This window comes from Pagrus pagrus (genome assembly GCF_965226575.1).
Source record: "Pagrus pagrus genome assembly, chromosome: 9".
Classification (NCBI taxonomy): Eukaryota; Metazoa; Chordata; class Actinopteri; order Spariformes; family Sparidae; genus Pagrus; species Pagrus pagrus.
Window position 1 is genome coordinate 16,040,014 of NC_140193.1, and position 18,487 is coordinate 16,058,500.

At 39.3% G+C, this 18,487-nt stretch overlaps 1 protein-coding gene across 3 annotated transcripts in view; it reads right to left on the minus strand.

Annotated features, from left to right (window-relative positions):
• Positions 1–3,625: 3,625 nt before the first annotated feature.
• The window catches only part of fign (fidgetin), a 33,885-nt gene continuing 19,023 nt past the window's right edge, over positions 3,626–18,487 (minus strand). For all 3 annotated transcript variants that reach the window (XM_084363010.1, XM_084363011.1, XM_084363009.1), the window contains one exon: positions 3,626–11,164. In XM_084363010.1, coding sequence (XP_084219136.1) covers positions 8,928–11,164 — 2,237 coding nt within the window. In that variant the 3' untranslated portion in view covers positions 3,626–8,927. The remainder of the gene's footprint in view (positions 11,165–18,487) is intronic.

Sequence of the window (18,487 nt, forward strand, 5' to 3'; positions counted from 1 at the left end):
AGATAGAGAGAGAGAGAAAGGGAGAATTGAAATGGCTTAAGCATCCATTTTGAGTGGAGAGACAGGTCCTATTAACATTTAACAGCATTTGTGCAACTTGGTGCCGAGGTTATGATGCAAATGAGGAGGAATTAAAACTGGCCAGAGGTTTGTCATTGATGGATTGCAGTCTGGCAGTGCTCACACTTCCTAGTGTCCATCAGAAGCGATTACTGTGTAATTAAACCTTATTTCTGGACTCTCTAGTGCATAATTACTTTGTGAATGTAACCATCATCTAAAAGCTACAAAAATGCTTTACCATTTAGTCTAGCAGTCAGCTCCATGGGCTTGTGTCAGATATAGCCATCAGACAGAGCAAAAGAACTGTCACTTTTAATAAGAGGCAAAAAATTAAATGAAACAGTATGCTTATTACAGAAAAATTAGGCTTTCAAGAGTCCTTTCTGTTATTTGCATAATTTATCCCCCACCCCACCCCCCACATACACACACACACACACACACACACACACACACATGAACACACACACACACAGAGCGCAAGCTTTAGGCAATTTCCCTCACATTTAAATAGATTGCACATTTAAGGCTACTTAAGGAAAATTATCACTTTGCATATTTTAATTGTTATGAAGGAAGTGATTTGAGAGAGGTCTGTGGCTCATCCTCTTGAGCCATGTGGTTGCGGAGCTGTCTGATTCGTCTGCTCAGCGCTGCAGCTCCACAGATAACCTCCGAGTTCACACACATCCACTCCAGTTTCATCAGAATGCAAATGAAGCACAGAACACTGGGACAAGTGGATCTTTGATATTTACAAAATAGCCACTAATAACTTGAGTGTAATTTGTTTGACTCAACTTTATTTTTTCTCTCTTATCGCTCTGGATTTATTTATTTTTTTCTTCTCCTGGTCAAATGGCTCTTGTTTAAAAATTCTGTGGAAAGAAAAGAAATAAAGGGCATGTTTGCTGCTAGAATCTCAGAGACGGCAGGGTGGAGGATGTGTACTGTATATCTCTCTCTATATATATCTGCCTATCTAGCGCTCTCTTATAACAAACATGCTGCTATGGCACAAGCCCAAGATAGACACTGTGAGGTGGTAAACATGAAAACAAAGCATGTGCCTGCATATGTAGTGAGGTGTTTGTATGTGTACATCCGACGACAACCGTCAGTCACACTTAACACTGTGAAAGAGACAACCTGCTAAAGGAACAATGTTATGGAGTGACTCAGTTTAAGTGTTATTGACACTATGGTGGCTACATGGAAAATGGTTTCAGTTGTCACAACACATATATGAATTGCTTGGATACTTACCCCCTTGTAGAGTCTGAATTTAGCACGTAGTGTCCTGCATTATTTGGTGATGCTTTATAAAAGTGCTGCCCAAAGTGGGGCACGTGGGCCATAGTTGGACCGCCATAAGGTTTGATTTGGCCTGCCATGAAAAATATACATTGAATTGCTGTTTTACTGTTTTATTTTTAAAAATATATAATATATATATATTGTGAGATCAAATGTTCTCGAAATAGGCCTACTTGTTTTCCTAATTTTATTTTTTTTGTAAATAATCTTAGTATGGTGGTTATAGTGTCAATGTGCGCAGTAAGTCAGTCAATTAAGGTAACTTGGGATCCTACTACGGAAGCCCTGAGAGGCAAAAAAAAAGAAAAGAAAAAAGGGTTAGGGCTAAAATCATTTATCTCAGAAGTACAAAATAGATCACTAGATTGCATTCTCTGGGCTCCCTTATAGTACACAGTATCTTAAGAATACAGCAAAATACGTTTCTTGGTCTGTGGTGCAAAATTAAGTTTCTGTTTTGGTCCTCAAATAATAAAAAAGTTTGGGCAGCCCTGCTTTATAATCACCATCTTTGATAAATGGTAAATTTATAGTTAGCTAATGTTTAGCTGATAGTTAGTTAGTTTCCCTGTTGAAAAACATTAAAAAGCTGTATAAAGCATTTATCAAGCCATTGTTCATTGTAAAGTTGCGACTGATGCTTTTAATACTGTACCATAAATGGTTAATAAATACTGTGGAGTTCATCATTATTAAGTTGCAATTGATATTTATAAACCTGTGGTTCCCAAAATGGGGGTGCGGTAAGGCTAAATAAGAGGCTTGGACATTCACCGCCAGCAAAGCATGGACAAGTTGTAAAAACGGAAACAATGAATTTACACCAAACACGACCAATACCAAAACAAAGATAACAAAACATGACAAGGCACATCTTGCCCTCCGCATAGTTTCTCCAGAGAAAAATGTTCAGGATTTAGTTTGTTCCCAAGGAGTTGTCATTTTTGTGCTGAGAGGCAATTTTGAAAGATTTTTTCAAGGCAATAAATTCTGTTACACAGTAAAAAAATATCAGATAATGTGCAGGCTGCACTTTAATGCTTCCACTACTAAGGTGATTTGTTTCTTATTCAGTGTTTTTCGGTAAGATGTCACACTGAAGCTGCAGTTCTACATTAATTACATATAAATGAATGTTTTATAAAACATTTCATTCTTTGTTAACAGTGAAATCACTTATTAACTATACATTAATGAAGATTATTTGCAGTGATGGAAAGAGTACTGAAAATCTGTACTCAAGTATATGGAGTATAGTTACATTATTGAGTAAGTACTGGTATTACAATAATACTTACAGTACAAAGTATTCTCTCAAAGGCTACTCGGAGTATTTGTTTAACTGTTGATGCATGATCAGTAGCAGACATTCAATCAAAGGGGCTCCTGTTCCTCCAAATCGTCTGAAATACTCCCAACTCCTGCTCTGTTCTGCTCAGTGGTCATGGTCACCTCTCCAGACCTTCACCTGCTGCAGAGTTTTGTGTTATTGTCTGCATGTCAGCGTTTTCATTGGCCCTTTTGTGATCCGACAGCCTTATTGGCTACAAAAAAGCAGATGAAAGGTCGAGATTTAAATTCAAATTGTAGTCAGCACTCTATTATGATTTTAAAAAGGAGATTACATAGTGTAATACATACTTAATGCATAAAAGAAAAATAACCCAAATGACTTAAGTAGATGTAATTAGTTACTTCTTATTTCAAGTACACAAAGAACATGAGTTAATAATTCTAGGACTTCATTAATTGGATGGAACAAATTCAAACAGATGGTTTATTCGTTTTGCTGTCTTGTTTAACTCCTGATGAAAAAATGTTTCTGAATGTGGCTTCACCTGCATGGAGGAGTTAAATCTAAGTGTATGTTTTCAATCAAACCTGTCAGATTCGTCTCCTTATAACTTTTAATACGTTTTTTTTTTTTTTTTTTCATTCAGAGATGAAAAGCCTACAATTAACTTGAATGAATTACTCCTGTTTTCTAGTCAAGGTAATTTCTCGGGCGATGTTCCTCGGCATAATAGCGTTGCTGAATAAGACTGGTGAACAATTCCATCCTCCAAGGACAGTCCTCCATGGGAGACAGGGATGTTTGAAGTGTTAGTGTTCTCGCCTTGACAAGCTTATCAATGCTTGTGGTGGGAGAGCATTCAGACGCTGACAGGCACCGATAATATGAAATGACCGTTTTTTCTTTCACACCGCTTAGTTTTTGTAAATTAGTTAATGTTATTACTCCACATCGTGTACAACTCAAGTCTTTATTTAGAAAGGCTCTATGAGAATGAAAACATGTTTTATTTACAAATTTTCAGTGCAAAGGATAGATGTTTCCCCAAGCGATTTGGCATTAATGACATAATACATGTACAAAAATGTGTTTTTACTTTAAAAACATTTTTTTGTTTAGAATCGTGAAAGAGTCGATATATGTTAGATCTGATGACAAACTGCACCCACAGCTGATATTGATGTACTCACAGGATAAAAAAGAGAATTACCAACACTGACACAATATACTGTGTCTCTTCTCATTTATGTTAATTGCACAGAAACTTCCCACGCATATAACACCTACTACTTAATGATAGCATGAAAGAGGAATTTTAAGCATGGCTGTTCATTTTCTATTAAAAAGAAAGAAAGAAAGAAAGAAAACAGCCGGCACGGATTTATAAATTATTATGGATCATCAGAGGTGTATTGGTGGGAGGAGTGCAATAAAACGTAAGCTTTAAAATCAGCCTCTGTAAACTGCTGCACACTGAATTATTTTCACTATGACACCAGTGAAACAAATAGAATTATGATTTAACTTGTCATGGATTGAACACTTGCTTGAAACGGAAATAGCACAGGCTTTAAATCCATCACACCGCTGCAGATTTAATCAAGTGAAGGTACAAAATGCATCCAGTTTTCAGGAAAAAAAGAAAACATCTTTATTCAGTATGTACCTTGAAATTAAAATACATTTAAACCGACTGTACTGTAAGTATGGCAATACATACACACATATAAACATGTATGTGGTGCATTTTTTGTATGTATGCTGTATATCATTAGCAAATGTACAATACGTACAGCTATGTGCAAGTTTATTCTCTGTACATGTATATGAAAAGTACAAATTTTTCATATCTCCTTGTGTTATCCCTCATACTTGCATGTAATTGCAAGTGCACATACATACACATTAACATGCGCACTACAACAATTAACAAAGGATTAAAGCAACTTGTTACTGTACTTTTTAGGAAATGAATTTGCATCGGCGACCTTGTAGAAGACCTACACAGCCCACAGCAATTCAACTGAAACACGGTATTGTAAATTAACTGTATGTGCAGGTTTTTCTTCATCTTTGCCCTCAAGGTGCCTCATTTTTTTTCTGTGACTTGTACTTGACAGTGTTAAGACAGTCTTTTTGAGGTAGACTGCTCAGATTCAAGGGCAAGCTTTTTATTCTTTTGTTCATTTTTTTTGTTATTTTTTTTAACTTTTTTTTTTTTTTATCCACAAATGCATGACATTCAAAATGACAGGACGTAAGTACTACATGTACAATATGTAGCAATGAGGTAGAAATGGTTATAAAAGAAAAAGCCGGACTATAAAACTACATCAGGATGGAATCAAAAGCAGTTTTCAACAAAATGTAATTACAGAAATACTGACAGAAGTGACTGAGTTGGCATCACTGTGAGACTCGATGTGCTTATCATAGGTTCTGCTCAAGTGTTGTCTGTGTCTGTTGGCCCTTTCATCACATCACCCCCAACAATGAATGACTAGTTTAATGATAACATCTATAGCATGTGAAATATACACCCTATCGAAATAAATCCGTAATTGTTTTTCCTCATATCAGATCTTGCTGTGAGCCTTTTTACTGTCTAAAAACATACAAATGTAACTTCCAGTGTTACACTGTGCTCTACTGCACTGAAAATATGTGACAAGATCTGTTGTTGTCGAGTGATTACAAGTACTACTTAATTTGAGTGGAACATTTCCCCTTTTTAACATACATACCTCTGTCAGTTCATGAACAGTCGAACCTCTTAAACTTGTGAAATCTGCGCTCGTTAATGGCACTTAGGGCTTCTTATCGCCTTCTTGTCAAAAACCTTGCCAGGAGCAAAATTGCTTCTTAAAATTAGCAAACATGGACATGGAAACAATGATATTCCTGTGTGACAATACACTGTGTGCTGTGTAACATTTTCTGCTAATATCTAAACATTTTTTTTAAAGAGCTTAGATACAGCTATGTGTCTTTTTGTAGTCCAGGGAGAGGTGACTGACTGTTCATGAACTCAGATATGATAAAGCTGAAAAATGCTTCACAAAACTCACATATCTCTTCAAAATATTTGACATACTTTGATAGAATCACTTTGAAAGGCCCAGTCAGAGCGCAATAAAATCACCAATTTCAAATATCCACAACATACACTGTTGCATTAAGGGTGCGATATGTAAGAAGTGGCCACCTGTCAAGTTCATACTGCAAAAAAAAAAAAAAAAAAAAAATAGGGGGCAGTATATCACCAGAGTAACCGCTAAATGCTGCTAACTGTAGCAGCCATTAGGTAGTTAGCTCAATTAGCCGTGCAGCTAGCGGTCACACTGGGAGTGTTGGTGTTTACACCTCTAGCACAGGAGCTTTGAGCCGTGCAGGCAGGGGAAACAGAAACAGCACAGAGACATCATAACATCAAAGCTGTTATTCTTCACATAATATTGATAATTAAGTTTGAATGTTGTCAACTCAAATTCTTACATATTGCACCTTTAGGACACTGAAATTCACAATTTCTTAAAACAAGTCACCATATTGAAAAGAAAACAGTTTTACTTTGGCTTCAAGAAGAATTTCAACTAATAAAAACCTCATAATGTTCCAATAAATGACACAATATTTAAGGGGGGATATGCAGTTGGTCACTTCTTAAACTTCTGCAGCTTGAGCAGTGAAAAACAACCATTTTAAAATGTATTTTCCATTAATATTGACCCAATTTTCCTGTGTTTTTCCACGTTTGAAGCATTCAACTGGACTTAAACTGTCATGTAAAACAAATTTGGCTATGGACCAAATGGATATGTTGCATATATACAGTAAGTGTCAGGAAAAAAACAACTTGAATGAATGAAAACAATGAATTAATCTTTGAAGTTAAGTGTAAAAAAAAAAAAAAAAAAGTGACCCAGTTAATTGTGAGAGTGGTCCCGCTCCTGGGTTGATCAAATGGCGTGGGGCTGGGTTAACTTATGTGCATTCAGTGAAAATGCAGTCACCCATCTTAATACTGAAGTACATATCTTTAAACACAAATAATGTGAAACTACAACCAGATATTAATGTTGGCAAGCTTGCTAGCTGTCTCTGCTGCTACGTAGTTTCTCTGCTGGATGTTCTGTAAACATCCTGAAACAGGTCTGGAAGAGTTAATGATACCAAAACCAGGTTGCAGCGATCAATATGCACACTGTCCAATAAAAAAAAAGACCAGGTAAAACATGTGCAATAGGCAACAAACATGAAGGGACCTCCTTTGAAAAACAAACACAAGGTCCTTTAGTGCCTCTGCAGTACTATACGCCTACACCTACAGTGCTATCTACTTCAGTGGCATTTTTTTCAATGTGCGAGTGCTTTGCTTTTCCTTTACTGCTCAGAGGACGTAATACATTCAATAACATTTTCACTTGCCAATTCAGCTGTCAGCTCAGCCCGGCTCTTTCATTGCCAAAAAAAATAAAAATGTTGCATGGAAATGTACTGATTAATGGCAGCAAATACTGATTGATAACACTGTAAACACAACAGTTTGAGTGTGAAAATGACAAACATAGAGTAAAAATAACAGTTTCATGTACAGTGAGACATGTTCTTAAAAAGGAATGCCACTCAATTCATGAATGTTACAGTTATGGCCTGAGACAGTCGAACCAATTCTTCTGTAAACTTTTTGTTTTTCAAGCCAGAAAATGTGTACCCAACATCACATTTAGGATTTTCTATTTGACATCACAGATTCAGGGGCAAAACACGATCAAGTGGTGAATGTTGGCTAATACAGACCAAATTGTCCTAAGGCGAAGGCATATCCCAAAGCTGATATTCAGTGGTATTCCCCTTTAAGTGCATTATGTGGTGAGAAACAGGGTTATCAAAATGTAAAGCTCATAGATTTTGCACACAACAAAATACTGTTTGGTGTTCTCTCAAAAGGTTTCCTCATCAAACAGGCAGAATAGGTGCTGACATTTTGCTGTCTTCACGAATTTGTCTTTCAGAGATAACTAACAAACTGAGGTAGAAAGGAACTTAGGCTATACATAATCCTTAGGTTTCATTAACGATAAAACGGCAGCAGGATGGAATGGAATAGCTCGGGGGCCATTGTCTTCCTCAACCCCGAGATGTTTGTCTGCACCTTTCGGATTTCTCTCAGCTGTGCATGACCACAAGCTAAAGCAAAGGCGGCGAAGAAAACCCAAACGAATGATTTGTTTTGAATGACTCTTGTACATTCATTGTAGGAACCTTCTCGTTTCACTTTAAGCTTTTTGAGGTATTATATAGCCTTACATGGTTTGATGGTGGAATTTCAAATGCAAGCCAAATGCTCTTGTAGTGCTTCAACACAAGCTTATGAGGTACTGTACATATCATTATCACTTTCCTGAGTTTTCGAATAGAGAACATCAAAAGAAATAATGGTAGAATATTACATTTATGTGAAACACTGCAAATTACTACTGCAACAATATTTTAACAGCAATTACACAGTCATTTATTGATTCGATTGAAGTCACATTGTAAAATAAGAAATTGTTTTTGTCATTTCTTCTTTAGTGGAGAGGCCAGTACAGCAACCGAATTCACCGTAAGTTTGCTAGAGAACAAATCCAGCAAACTAAAAGAAAAGTATGTCAGTGTTGTTGTAATTAAAGGATTTACACACACATAAAACCTGTGGAAGGTAATGAAGCCAAACTGTAATTATGCCAATAAATTTAATTTAGCTCAAATTAACCACAACTGTTCACAGAGAGCACGAAAACAGACACAGCTGTAGAACACCGTTCTAATGGAAAAGAGAAAGCAAGTTTTTTGTCTCATTTTAAAGCTTTTTTTTTTATATTAGCACATGTCACCAATGAAGATTGTGAAAAAAAAACTTAAACAGCACCACCTCAGGCACTTGATAGCAACTAAATCTCAAGATCAGCAGAATAGTATGTATAGATATTTATATATATATATGTATATACAAAAAGGGGGGGGGGCATCGTCTCCAGGTCGTTCGAGTTTTAGTGAGCAGATGGCGTCAGCCACATAAAGCATTTAATTAATTTTTACCAATGTGTGAAGTCCAGAATGTCATCTTCTGTCTAAAGCCTTCAAGGACAATCCCTTTGCTGTACGTGTTCGTGTCAACACTGTTTGTAATATTTCTTGTTCACTGAAGCCAAACACTTATCTGTATTCAACAACTGGGTTTAAAGAAATCGTGTTTGATGGGTCTCTTTCATTGACTACAACCAAACATTTTATTCCACTCAGTGTACATGTCAAGTTCTTTCTGTGATATGCTGGGTTGGAATTTGCAAAACACATTGTCAAAGTCTTGGTAGGAGACCGGCCTCATCTGAGCGGGATGGATGCTTGACAGGTCGGTACCAGGAATGCCATGGAGAGGACCTACCACGGCTTCCTGACACAGCTGGGCCACGTCCAGTCCCGAAAAGCCCTCTGTCCTCTGAACTAGTAGTGACATCTCTTTGTCACTAATACAGTAGTTGTGCTGTGAGAGCAGTTGGCTGATTATCTGGTGTCGTGCTGTCCCATCAGGCAAGGGGATGAGCAGTCGCTTGGCAAAGTACCTCCGTAGGGACTCTGGGATCTCTTCAGGCTTATTGGTGGAGCAGACCACGAGGACATGGTCCTCAGCAGAGGTCAGAATACTGTCAAGCTGCATGAGGAGCTCAGCCTTGAGGCGATTCACTGGGCTCTCCTCACTGAGCTGGGACGACAGCAGCAGGTCCACCTCTCTGATGAACACCACAGCCGGCTGGCGACACCGGGCCACCAGGAAAGAAGCCTGGATGATCTTATCGCCTTCCCCGAGCCACTTGGTCACCAGAGCTGAGCTGCTGAGTCGCAAGAAGGCAGCCCCCAGCTGGCTGGCCATGCAGTGGGCCAGCAGCGTTCTACCAGTTCCCTGAGGTCCGAATAAAAGGAGGCTCCGAGGTAATGTGGCAAGTCCACTAAACATATCTGGCCTTAAAATGGGCCATAGTATCTCCTCTTTGATGGCTGCCTTGGCCATATCCAGACCCGCGATGTCGTTCCAGTCGACTGGAGGGCCCTGCTGAAGGATTTCTGTGGTCACCATCTCCACCAGGTTGGAGTCACTGTTCTTCAGTTGTTCCTCTGCAGCATGGATGGACGAGGTAGCCGTACCAATGTCAGGCCCTGTTAGGGAGTGAGAGAGGTGCTGTCTGTGCTCTTCAGTTTGCTCGCTCATGATGGGGGATCCAAACTTGCCGTAGGGCTCACCAGTTCTGAGATCACCCACAGAGCTTTTGGTTGATCCATAGGATGGAGGAGTAAGTGCTCTGCCAGAGTGTATTATAAATTTTCTTTGTTGATCAGAGGACATCGGCTGTTTGGTTGGCTTGAACGCTAAAGAGGCCGCCTCAACGTTCCTGTCAAAGCCATTGCCCCTGTTTGAGTCTGTGATACTGCTGTCTGCAAGTCTGTACATTGGACTGTGTGAAGAGCGCTGTTGGTTGTAGTTGAAATTACCAAAGCTAGAGTCCATATCTCCATGTCCACTCATGTAGAAAGCTTTTCGTTTTAATGAGTTGGATGTGCTGCCATTCAAAGGTGTTGGTGCAATTGGTGTATGATTATGAGACTGGTAGGTGTAGCCAGGCAGTGTGGAAGGAGGGATTGGTGTAGGAGCTGCAATACCAGACGGTAGATAAGCGGAAGGAGGGGGCGCTCCCCCAGGGCTATAACCAGGGCCAACAGCAGTCTGAGAAGGATACCCTGTTGGAGGATAATTGTAGTTGGGAAGGTTTGGCGACCCGGCGTTGTAGCTCGGCACTAAGGTAGGGGGAGGAGGCGGGGGTGGTGGTTGTAAGAGCCCGGCACTGTGCAAAGGAGAGGGGTGTGGGGAGGGGAGGGCTGGGGTACTCTGGCCGCTATAGCTTGAATGCAGGTAGGAGCCGTTGTAGCTGGCAGTATATTCCTGAGAGGGGAGGCCCGAGTGGAGGGTAGTGGCTGTGTGGCTCCCACAGTTACTGCTGGAATAGCTCGGCTCAGACAAGCTGCTGGCCACCCCTGGGGAGCTGCCTATGCTAGCCGACACATCTGTAGGGGGTAGGGCAGCTGTCATTCCAGCTTTGCTCACAGATATAACATCTGGAGCACAGTTCATTGGGTAAATCCCCTCCTGCCAGGACTCATTCTCTGACTTTCGTCCATTCATGAGTCCAGTGGTGCTATCAGAGTAGGAACACAGCAGGGCTCTTTCATTTGGGCCCTCAAGGATCCCAGAGTACTTCTCTGCATATTTCTTAAGCAGATTGGAGGCAGTCAGTGCAGAGATGTCATCATTTGCCCATGCGTACTGGTACGTTCGCTGTAAGTGCCCCCGGTAGGCCTCTACTTTGTGTGCTGGCGAGCGGGTAGTGGATGAGATGTCAAAGTGTTGCTCTGCCCATTGTGTGTGCTCTGGGGTCCACTGCATCTTTAGACCTAGATATTCCATATAAGGAAGAAATATGGCAAAGTAAGCATTAAATCATGGTTAATAATCATCTTTCAATCAAGTTCTATTACAATAATCAAAAAAGTATATCATCAAAAAACTGAAAATGTCCATAATGCATTCATTGCTAATTGTTTTTTCTAATTGTTCGGGTGGAGAAAAGGTGGGAAGTTTTCCGTATGATCATTTAGAAAATATTTCAAATACAACCTGCACCATAATGTCCAAATGTCTCCCATATGACAAACAGACAACCCTAACTAAACACACATCATGTTCAGTATGAGGATGCAGGACCCAACACCTGGTTAGCGTGGTATAATCCACCCAACACGGAGCAGAATGACACAGACATTGCGGGTCAGTCTATAATCCAACTCTCATCTGAGGCATTCTGAGACAGTTTCAAATCTGCTTGGAGGAGAGCAGCAAAGCAATCTTCCTTGGCAGCGCTCTGTTGCTTTCATCACACAAACCCCTCAGCCCAGCATGAATTACATCCACATCCAGTCTGCCTACTGCTTCCTAGTCCACAGAGTGAGGGAGGGAGGGAAAAAAAAACATGCTTCACTTGTCTTTTTCTCTGCAGCCTCTCTCAGCCTCTCTGCATGGCCCCGGGGGTTTGAATGACATACATAATCAAGTTAAATCCTTAAGTCAATCTGCAAATAAAAGTTTTAACACATGCTGTCGTCTTCTACTCTGCTCGGGATTATCTGATCATGTACTATACCCCCAAAGAATGTAGACTATTAGATATGTTACAGCTCAAAACAATCAATGTGAGATAGTGCTCACATCTTACATCAACACTAATCTGATCAAAAGCAACAACAAGATACGAGAGGTGATGCATTCAACCAAACTTTCCCCGCCTGTTACGATGCTCCATGCCCTTCCTAAGCAGCCGCGGCAGTGCTATACTTTATACTTCAGTAGGTTAAGTCCATATCACAGGATTTAGGCAACAAACAGCTACTGTCCAGAGGCAGATTACAAACGCAGTGTTTGTCTGTGGATTCCCTTCTGACTCCCTCCCAGCTATTTGCCCACCCGCCACAGTAGACACCAGGAGCTAATTAGCAGGATGATGCTGCACTAATTGTGTTAATTTACAAGGTTTTAGTCAAAGGGATCCATGCTATGGCTCACATGGTTGTCAACCATCCAAGCTAATGATTAAGAAAAAGAGCCCGAGGCAAAAAGAAGCATGGGCAGACAAATATGGTGGCAATACTGTGCTTGAACAGAAAGGTTCGTGAACCTACAGAAGATAGAATATGAACAAAAAAATACATTCTCACAGGGGAAAGTGAGAAAGATAAGAAAAATAACAAAATGTCCCTTGTGTAAATCAAACCGTATTTATTTTAAATGTATATAAAAATATGTGAATGACACCCTTCAGAACTCAAAAACTCACTGACTACAGCTTTACACCAACGTGCATTTACATTCACTGAAGTATTAGTCACCCACTATATTCTGGGTCAGCTGTTTTTTTTAGGTGTGGGTGCATTGCAAAAGTAAGACTCTTAAAGGAGATCTATTATGCTTTTTCGTTTTTTTCCTTTCCTACAGTGTTTTACAGAAATACTTGTGAATTTAAAGATCTTAAAAGTTAAAAGGTCAACAGAAGCTCCTCACTCCCACAGAAAAAACTGCTCCTTAAACGCCTCGTCAGTAATCCCGCAGTTAATTTTGTGATTCTGTGACATCACACTGCAACACTGTGTCACACATTTCGATAATTTATGCCTAGCAGCTACTATGGCACGTAAGAATTGATTAAGCACAGCTCTGTTAGCGGTGCCGGCTCAGGCGTGTGTGACCTGGCCAATCAGAACAGAACAGCGTTTAGGAGGTGGGGTCTAGAAGAGACTGGAGCTAAAACAGAGTGCAGCACTGGACAGTATGAAAAAAGTGATGTGTTTTTTTTTGAGTATTAAAGCATGGAGACCTATTCTAGTAGTACCTACCCAAGGAAGAACCTGAAAATAAGCATAACATCTCTCCTTTAAATTATTTTTCCAGTGCAGCTTGTCAAACACACCCGGTGTTTTTCCCCTTTTGTTATTCCAACGCTTAAATACCCCTTTAACAAACTGTCAAATATAGATTTTTCCACATTATTGCTGAGAAAAATGTTCCCTTCAAAACAAACAACAGTAATTGGGCCATAGCAACTAGCACTGTGCTGTCTGCCAAAATTCTCAGCCAGTTCGCAGCATTTACTGACACCGCAATGCAAGTATCAGGATAATGGTTTTTGTACAATCATTGAGCAGAGTTCATTAACACTCAAGGCACATTTTGTCAATAACAGCTTATTGAGTGAGATTCTCCTATTACTGTTAATCCTCTCTGAACAATGTGCCACTTTGGACAATCAAAGAAGTGCTACTCGCAAAGTGTACTTGAGATCTCAGAGCATCAGGTATTTTATAAAATGGAAACCATCCAAGATGATTATATAAATACAGTGCACTGCTAAAAAAAAAAAAAAAAAAACGGCTGAGAAAGACTTTCTATACTGAAAATAACTCGACCTGAGATTTAGATTTGTGGAGCAAGACAGTTTCTCTTCTACAGGCTAAAAAAATCTATCTTACAGAACCTACACAGAGAAGAATACAAGGATACATGACCCGTGTTAAATAACAAAGGAGTTTTAGTATCACATACAATAGCTGTAACATAGTGAAATATCACCATAATTTGTGCTAATAATCAGTGTCTACCAGTTTTCTCTTGATAAGTTATTTAAAATTGAACGGGGATCAGACTTTTGGGGTTTAGACAAAGGTTATGGGAAAGGCTAGTAAATGCATCCTCAGACAAATAGGCATACAAACACTAACATAAATAGACACAAATGCCCCCCCACACACACACGCACACACACGCTACATTAGCATAATGATCCTGTACTTTGGTATTACGGTAAAACGTTGTCCTTTATTCCACCTGCTTGGAAATTCAAATCCAGCATCCACAGGTTCCTTTGTCTTTCTTTGAAATGGTATAATTACAGAGCGCTCCATTAGTGGAATGTTTTCAGATAGCCTCGGGGCCCGAGCTCAAATTCCACTGATCAGCCACCAACAAATAAAGCCTTTGTTAGACTAATGTGTTTGTCAATTCACAGATCTGGGCAATCCTCTATGGTAAATTTGAGATGATGGTAGTATAGGAGAATAATCTTTTTGGTCCAACATTTAGCCAATTTTTGGAAATATAAAAGTCAATTCATATCTTAAAGGCGCACTATGTAGTTTTGGCGAAGAAATTCAAACTGAATTTTAATTTTTACAATATTAATGAGGTAATAACACAAACTGAGAAATATTTATTTCTGCCATAACTGAATAAACAAGCTGTTCTCAGAGGAATATAAGGTCCCCAGAACACTGTTTGAAGCTAGAAAGGTGGCAGGGTCCGCCAGATATAAACAAAGTAAAACAGTATGAAATTGTGTTTGTGTTGTCCTTTAAGGTCAGTTTGTTAATTTAGTTTATTCAGTCATGAAAACAAAGAGAGTTTGTTTATTTAGTTTGTTTAGGAATAAAAAAAATCAGTCAAAGAAGATCTTTCTCTTCTGATTAAAATGTCTTCCCCAAAACTACCTTTAAATAATCACCCTGCTGAATTTGAGATTAATTTGAGAAGTCTGTCTTAAGAAATGCCCAGACAATTTATGTTATATAGTTTTTCCTTTATAGACAATCTCACTCCTGTTGAAGACTAGTTGGAGTCTCGATGCATTTGACATGTGATGCCATGGTGTTATGGCTGCGCTATGGTGTTTAATTTCTGGTTCAGCGATCATCATCTATGAAACAGAGATGCTGACCTTTTTGGGAACTATTAATCTGGTAGCCTAGGCCGTTTTTAAGCAAACAAGAGTGGGCCTCCACTCTGTCCATCCAATTTCCCAGTGCGTAAATTGGACCGCCGCTTGCACAATTCTCTATTCATTACTGTGCTGCTGAAAGGAAACACAGAGGTGGCAGAGCGGTTTTCTTTCCTCTTTCTGTGTGTGTGTGTGTGTGTGTGTGTGTGTGCATGAGAGAGAGAGCGAGAGCAGAATGCCTTCCAGGAGGATTCCCAAGCATAAAGAGCTGGACTTTCCTTCCTCTTTTTTGGTTTGGGGGGAGGGTTGAGGGAGAGGGAAGTGAAAGCTGTCGTAATTGAAACGTGGCCTAATCAGACTCATTACCATTTTTACCAATTTGCACCACCAAAGATGCTTATTAGGTAACTGTGTTTAATAAGCCGCTCTTTAGAAAACTAACTGTAATGAGCTCTTTAAAGTCAGACTTGAGCATGATTATGCACTGGAAGTGTTTTGCAGAGCCCGAGCAGACTGGTACATTTAGTCATGTACAATGTCATAATTAAGCCGCACAAACTCTGCACTTCACACCACACAATAGTCCCAGCTGAGGCAGTAGACACGCTGGAAAGTATTTATAATTACTGATCATTACAACCCTGGGATTTTCATCGCCGGACGTAAACATAATTACGGGAGCTTTTGCTTTTATTCTGCACACACAGACCGCTCCACTTGACAAGCGTGCAAATATTGCAGACAGACAGTAATTACGTTTATAAATAAAAACAAGCTCATATTCATATTCAAATTCACTGGAGATATTCTAAGTAGGGGTGGGGCAAAACATTCTAATACAATGTGAAATGGTAATCGGTACGGCTACAGAGTCCTATTCATCTCACATATCAAGTTAAGACTATTTAAACTCAATTTAGAGCTCCATGTGGCAGTAATTCCAATCTTTAGATGGCAGGGTGCCATTTAACCCCTCATTTAGAAAAGATATGCCTTCCTCAGTCACTGTCTTTTCCAGAGCTGCTGCCCATACATTTCACAGTCTGACCACCCATGGCAGCAAATTACTACATGTCTCCACGCTATCAAAGACCACCGATCCCAGTGGATTCTATACTAATCCGAGCATAGAAGGTGGAAAATGACTGTACAAGCATGCACTCACAGTGTGTTTATTGAAACTGACCTGCCTGTCAGGCAGACGACTTCCTGCAATTGGATGTGTCTTTGTAATCATGATAATGATCATACAGGAAGCAGAGCAAGTCCATTGTGACAGAGCTGTTATCGCTTCAGTTAAATTAACATAGATTAGTTATTTAAAACAGACATCCTTAATGTGTGAAACATTTTTACCTGTTGCAGAATTATTGAGGTGAAACAGGGCGAAAAAATTAAGAGTCTGCTGTGTCTGCGCTGTATGACTACCTGGTATTACTGAAGAAAATGCACCTCAGACAACATGTGAGACATCAGTTCATGATTCTGATGATGAACAGAATCATTAATTAGATCAATCTGATAAAAACTGTACATAAAATCTAATATCTAGTATCAAATGTTGGATTTTAGATTTCTTTATTCAATTAGTCCATTCATTAATGTGACTAATCATGTACTCGAGGGAATGTCACAAACATTCATAACAATCTGCGAAAGTTTTCACCGAAAAATATAAAGAATTTGATAAAAGCAAGCAGCAAATGGCCCAAGCAGCTATTTCTGGAGCATATATCACTTGATACGTGACGGAAATAGATCCAGTTAATTTACTGGAAGAACGTTGATTAAGAATTCATTTGCTTTATCTACGTACGATCACTTAGTTTATAAATAATTATAGGTTTATCAAAATCTCAAATCTCAAATAAAAAAATAATGACAAACTGTGTATTTTGCATGAAGCAATGTCGTGTGACACATGAATTCTGTGCACGTGAAGCTGAAATGCAGCATTTGAAGAAAAATCACAGACTGATTCAATCTGTGAGGACAATGCACATGTGTGGAGGAACATACCTGTGTACATTATGTATGTATATTATTGTGGTTATTGCGACATAATATGGCAAACAATGGTAGCTTGACATGTCATTACAGACCTGTCTGTGTGCTTTATTACCACAATTAGTTGTGAAGTTGCTCATTGCTAATTCCACACCTGGGAAGGGCAGCAGACAGACAGATTATCCACCTGATCACGGCCCACTGACCAACCTTGTTTGAGCTGCTACTGCTTTGAACGTGATCCCTAACTGGCTTCCCACTTGAAACAATGCCAAATGTGTTCCTTGGAACATGCGTCCAAAATGGAGGCACCACTACCAAGAAGTAAATTCCAGCGTCAGCGGTGACCGAAGTTACACTGGAAATCTCACAAAACAGTTATTAAACACACAATTAAACAGTTCACTACATACTGTGTAATAGTAATGTGGTCCCTGTTAGGGATGGGAGGGTAGGAGATTTTATAGCGGATCGGGATAAAAACATTCAGAATGAGTTAATCATGGTAAATTTCCGTCATCGGGATAATCATGAATAGTTGTTGTACATTGTATCCTCCACAAAAAAGTGGGTTCCTGTATTGTGGAAATACTGTGGATTTCTATGGGCTGTCTACCATTTATTTACCCTTAATACATTCAGGAGAACCTATAGAGACTAATAACCTTATTAATGATTGCTTTTTTGTGAAAAAAAAATCTCATCGAATTTTATTGTGATTCGCAATTTTTTTTTGTCAGAAGAAACATGTTGTGTCATATGTAGTCCCTGGTAATCTATGCTTGGCAGTTAGTGTATCCACCAGTTGTATGAATGCAAGATATGTTGCATTCTTTAACAGTTAAAAACCATCAAACTCAAGTGTAATATTGTGGTGAGCAGAATTAAAATGCAGTTATCACAACATTCCTTGTCTAGCCCGTCTGTCTGGCCTCATTACACATGATCACTATTACTGAGCCTTGAGTTGTATGCTATACAAAACTAGTCATTTAACTTTAAACACCTCTCAAACCCTGTTTTCACACATTCAATGTGAAATGTCACCGCACTGAACACAGTGATTTTCCTGTTTGCAACACATTGTATGTACAAAACAAAAAGTCACAAAATAAAGGGTACAAGACTACCAGAACCTTTTCTTGAATTATTTGCTTTTACCACCGTAACGACAGCCCAATAATGGATGCACTTGGACAAGTGTTAACAGTGTCCTGATATCATCATACAGGATGGAGAAGGCTGGTATCTGCAGCTGTTTCACAGCTCTACAACTGACTCAATGAAATAAGTTTGGCAGTTAAGCTGACAGTTAAACCAGGACTTCATTATCTCACCATCCCTGTCATTATAGCTGCAACCAAACTGTATGTTATTCTGCCAGAAAGATGATTCACTGCCACATGGTTTCACCTCTAAATAAAAGTGTAAATCCTCAGCATCTAATACC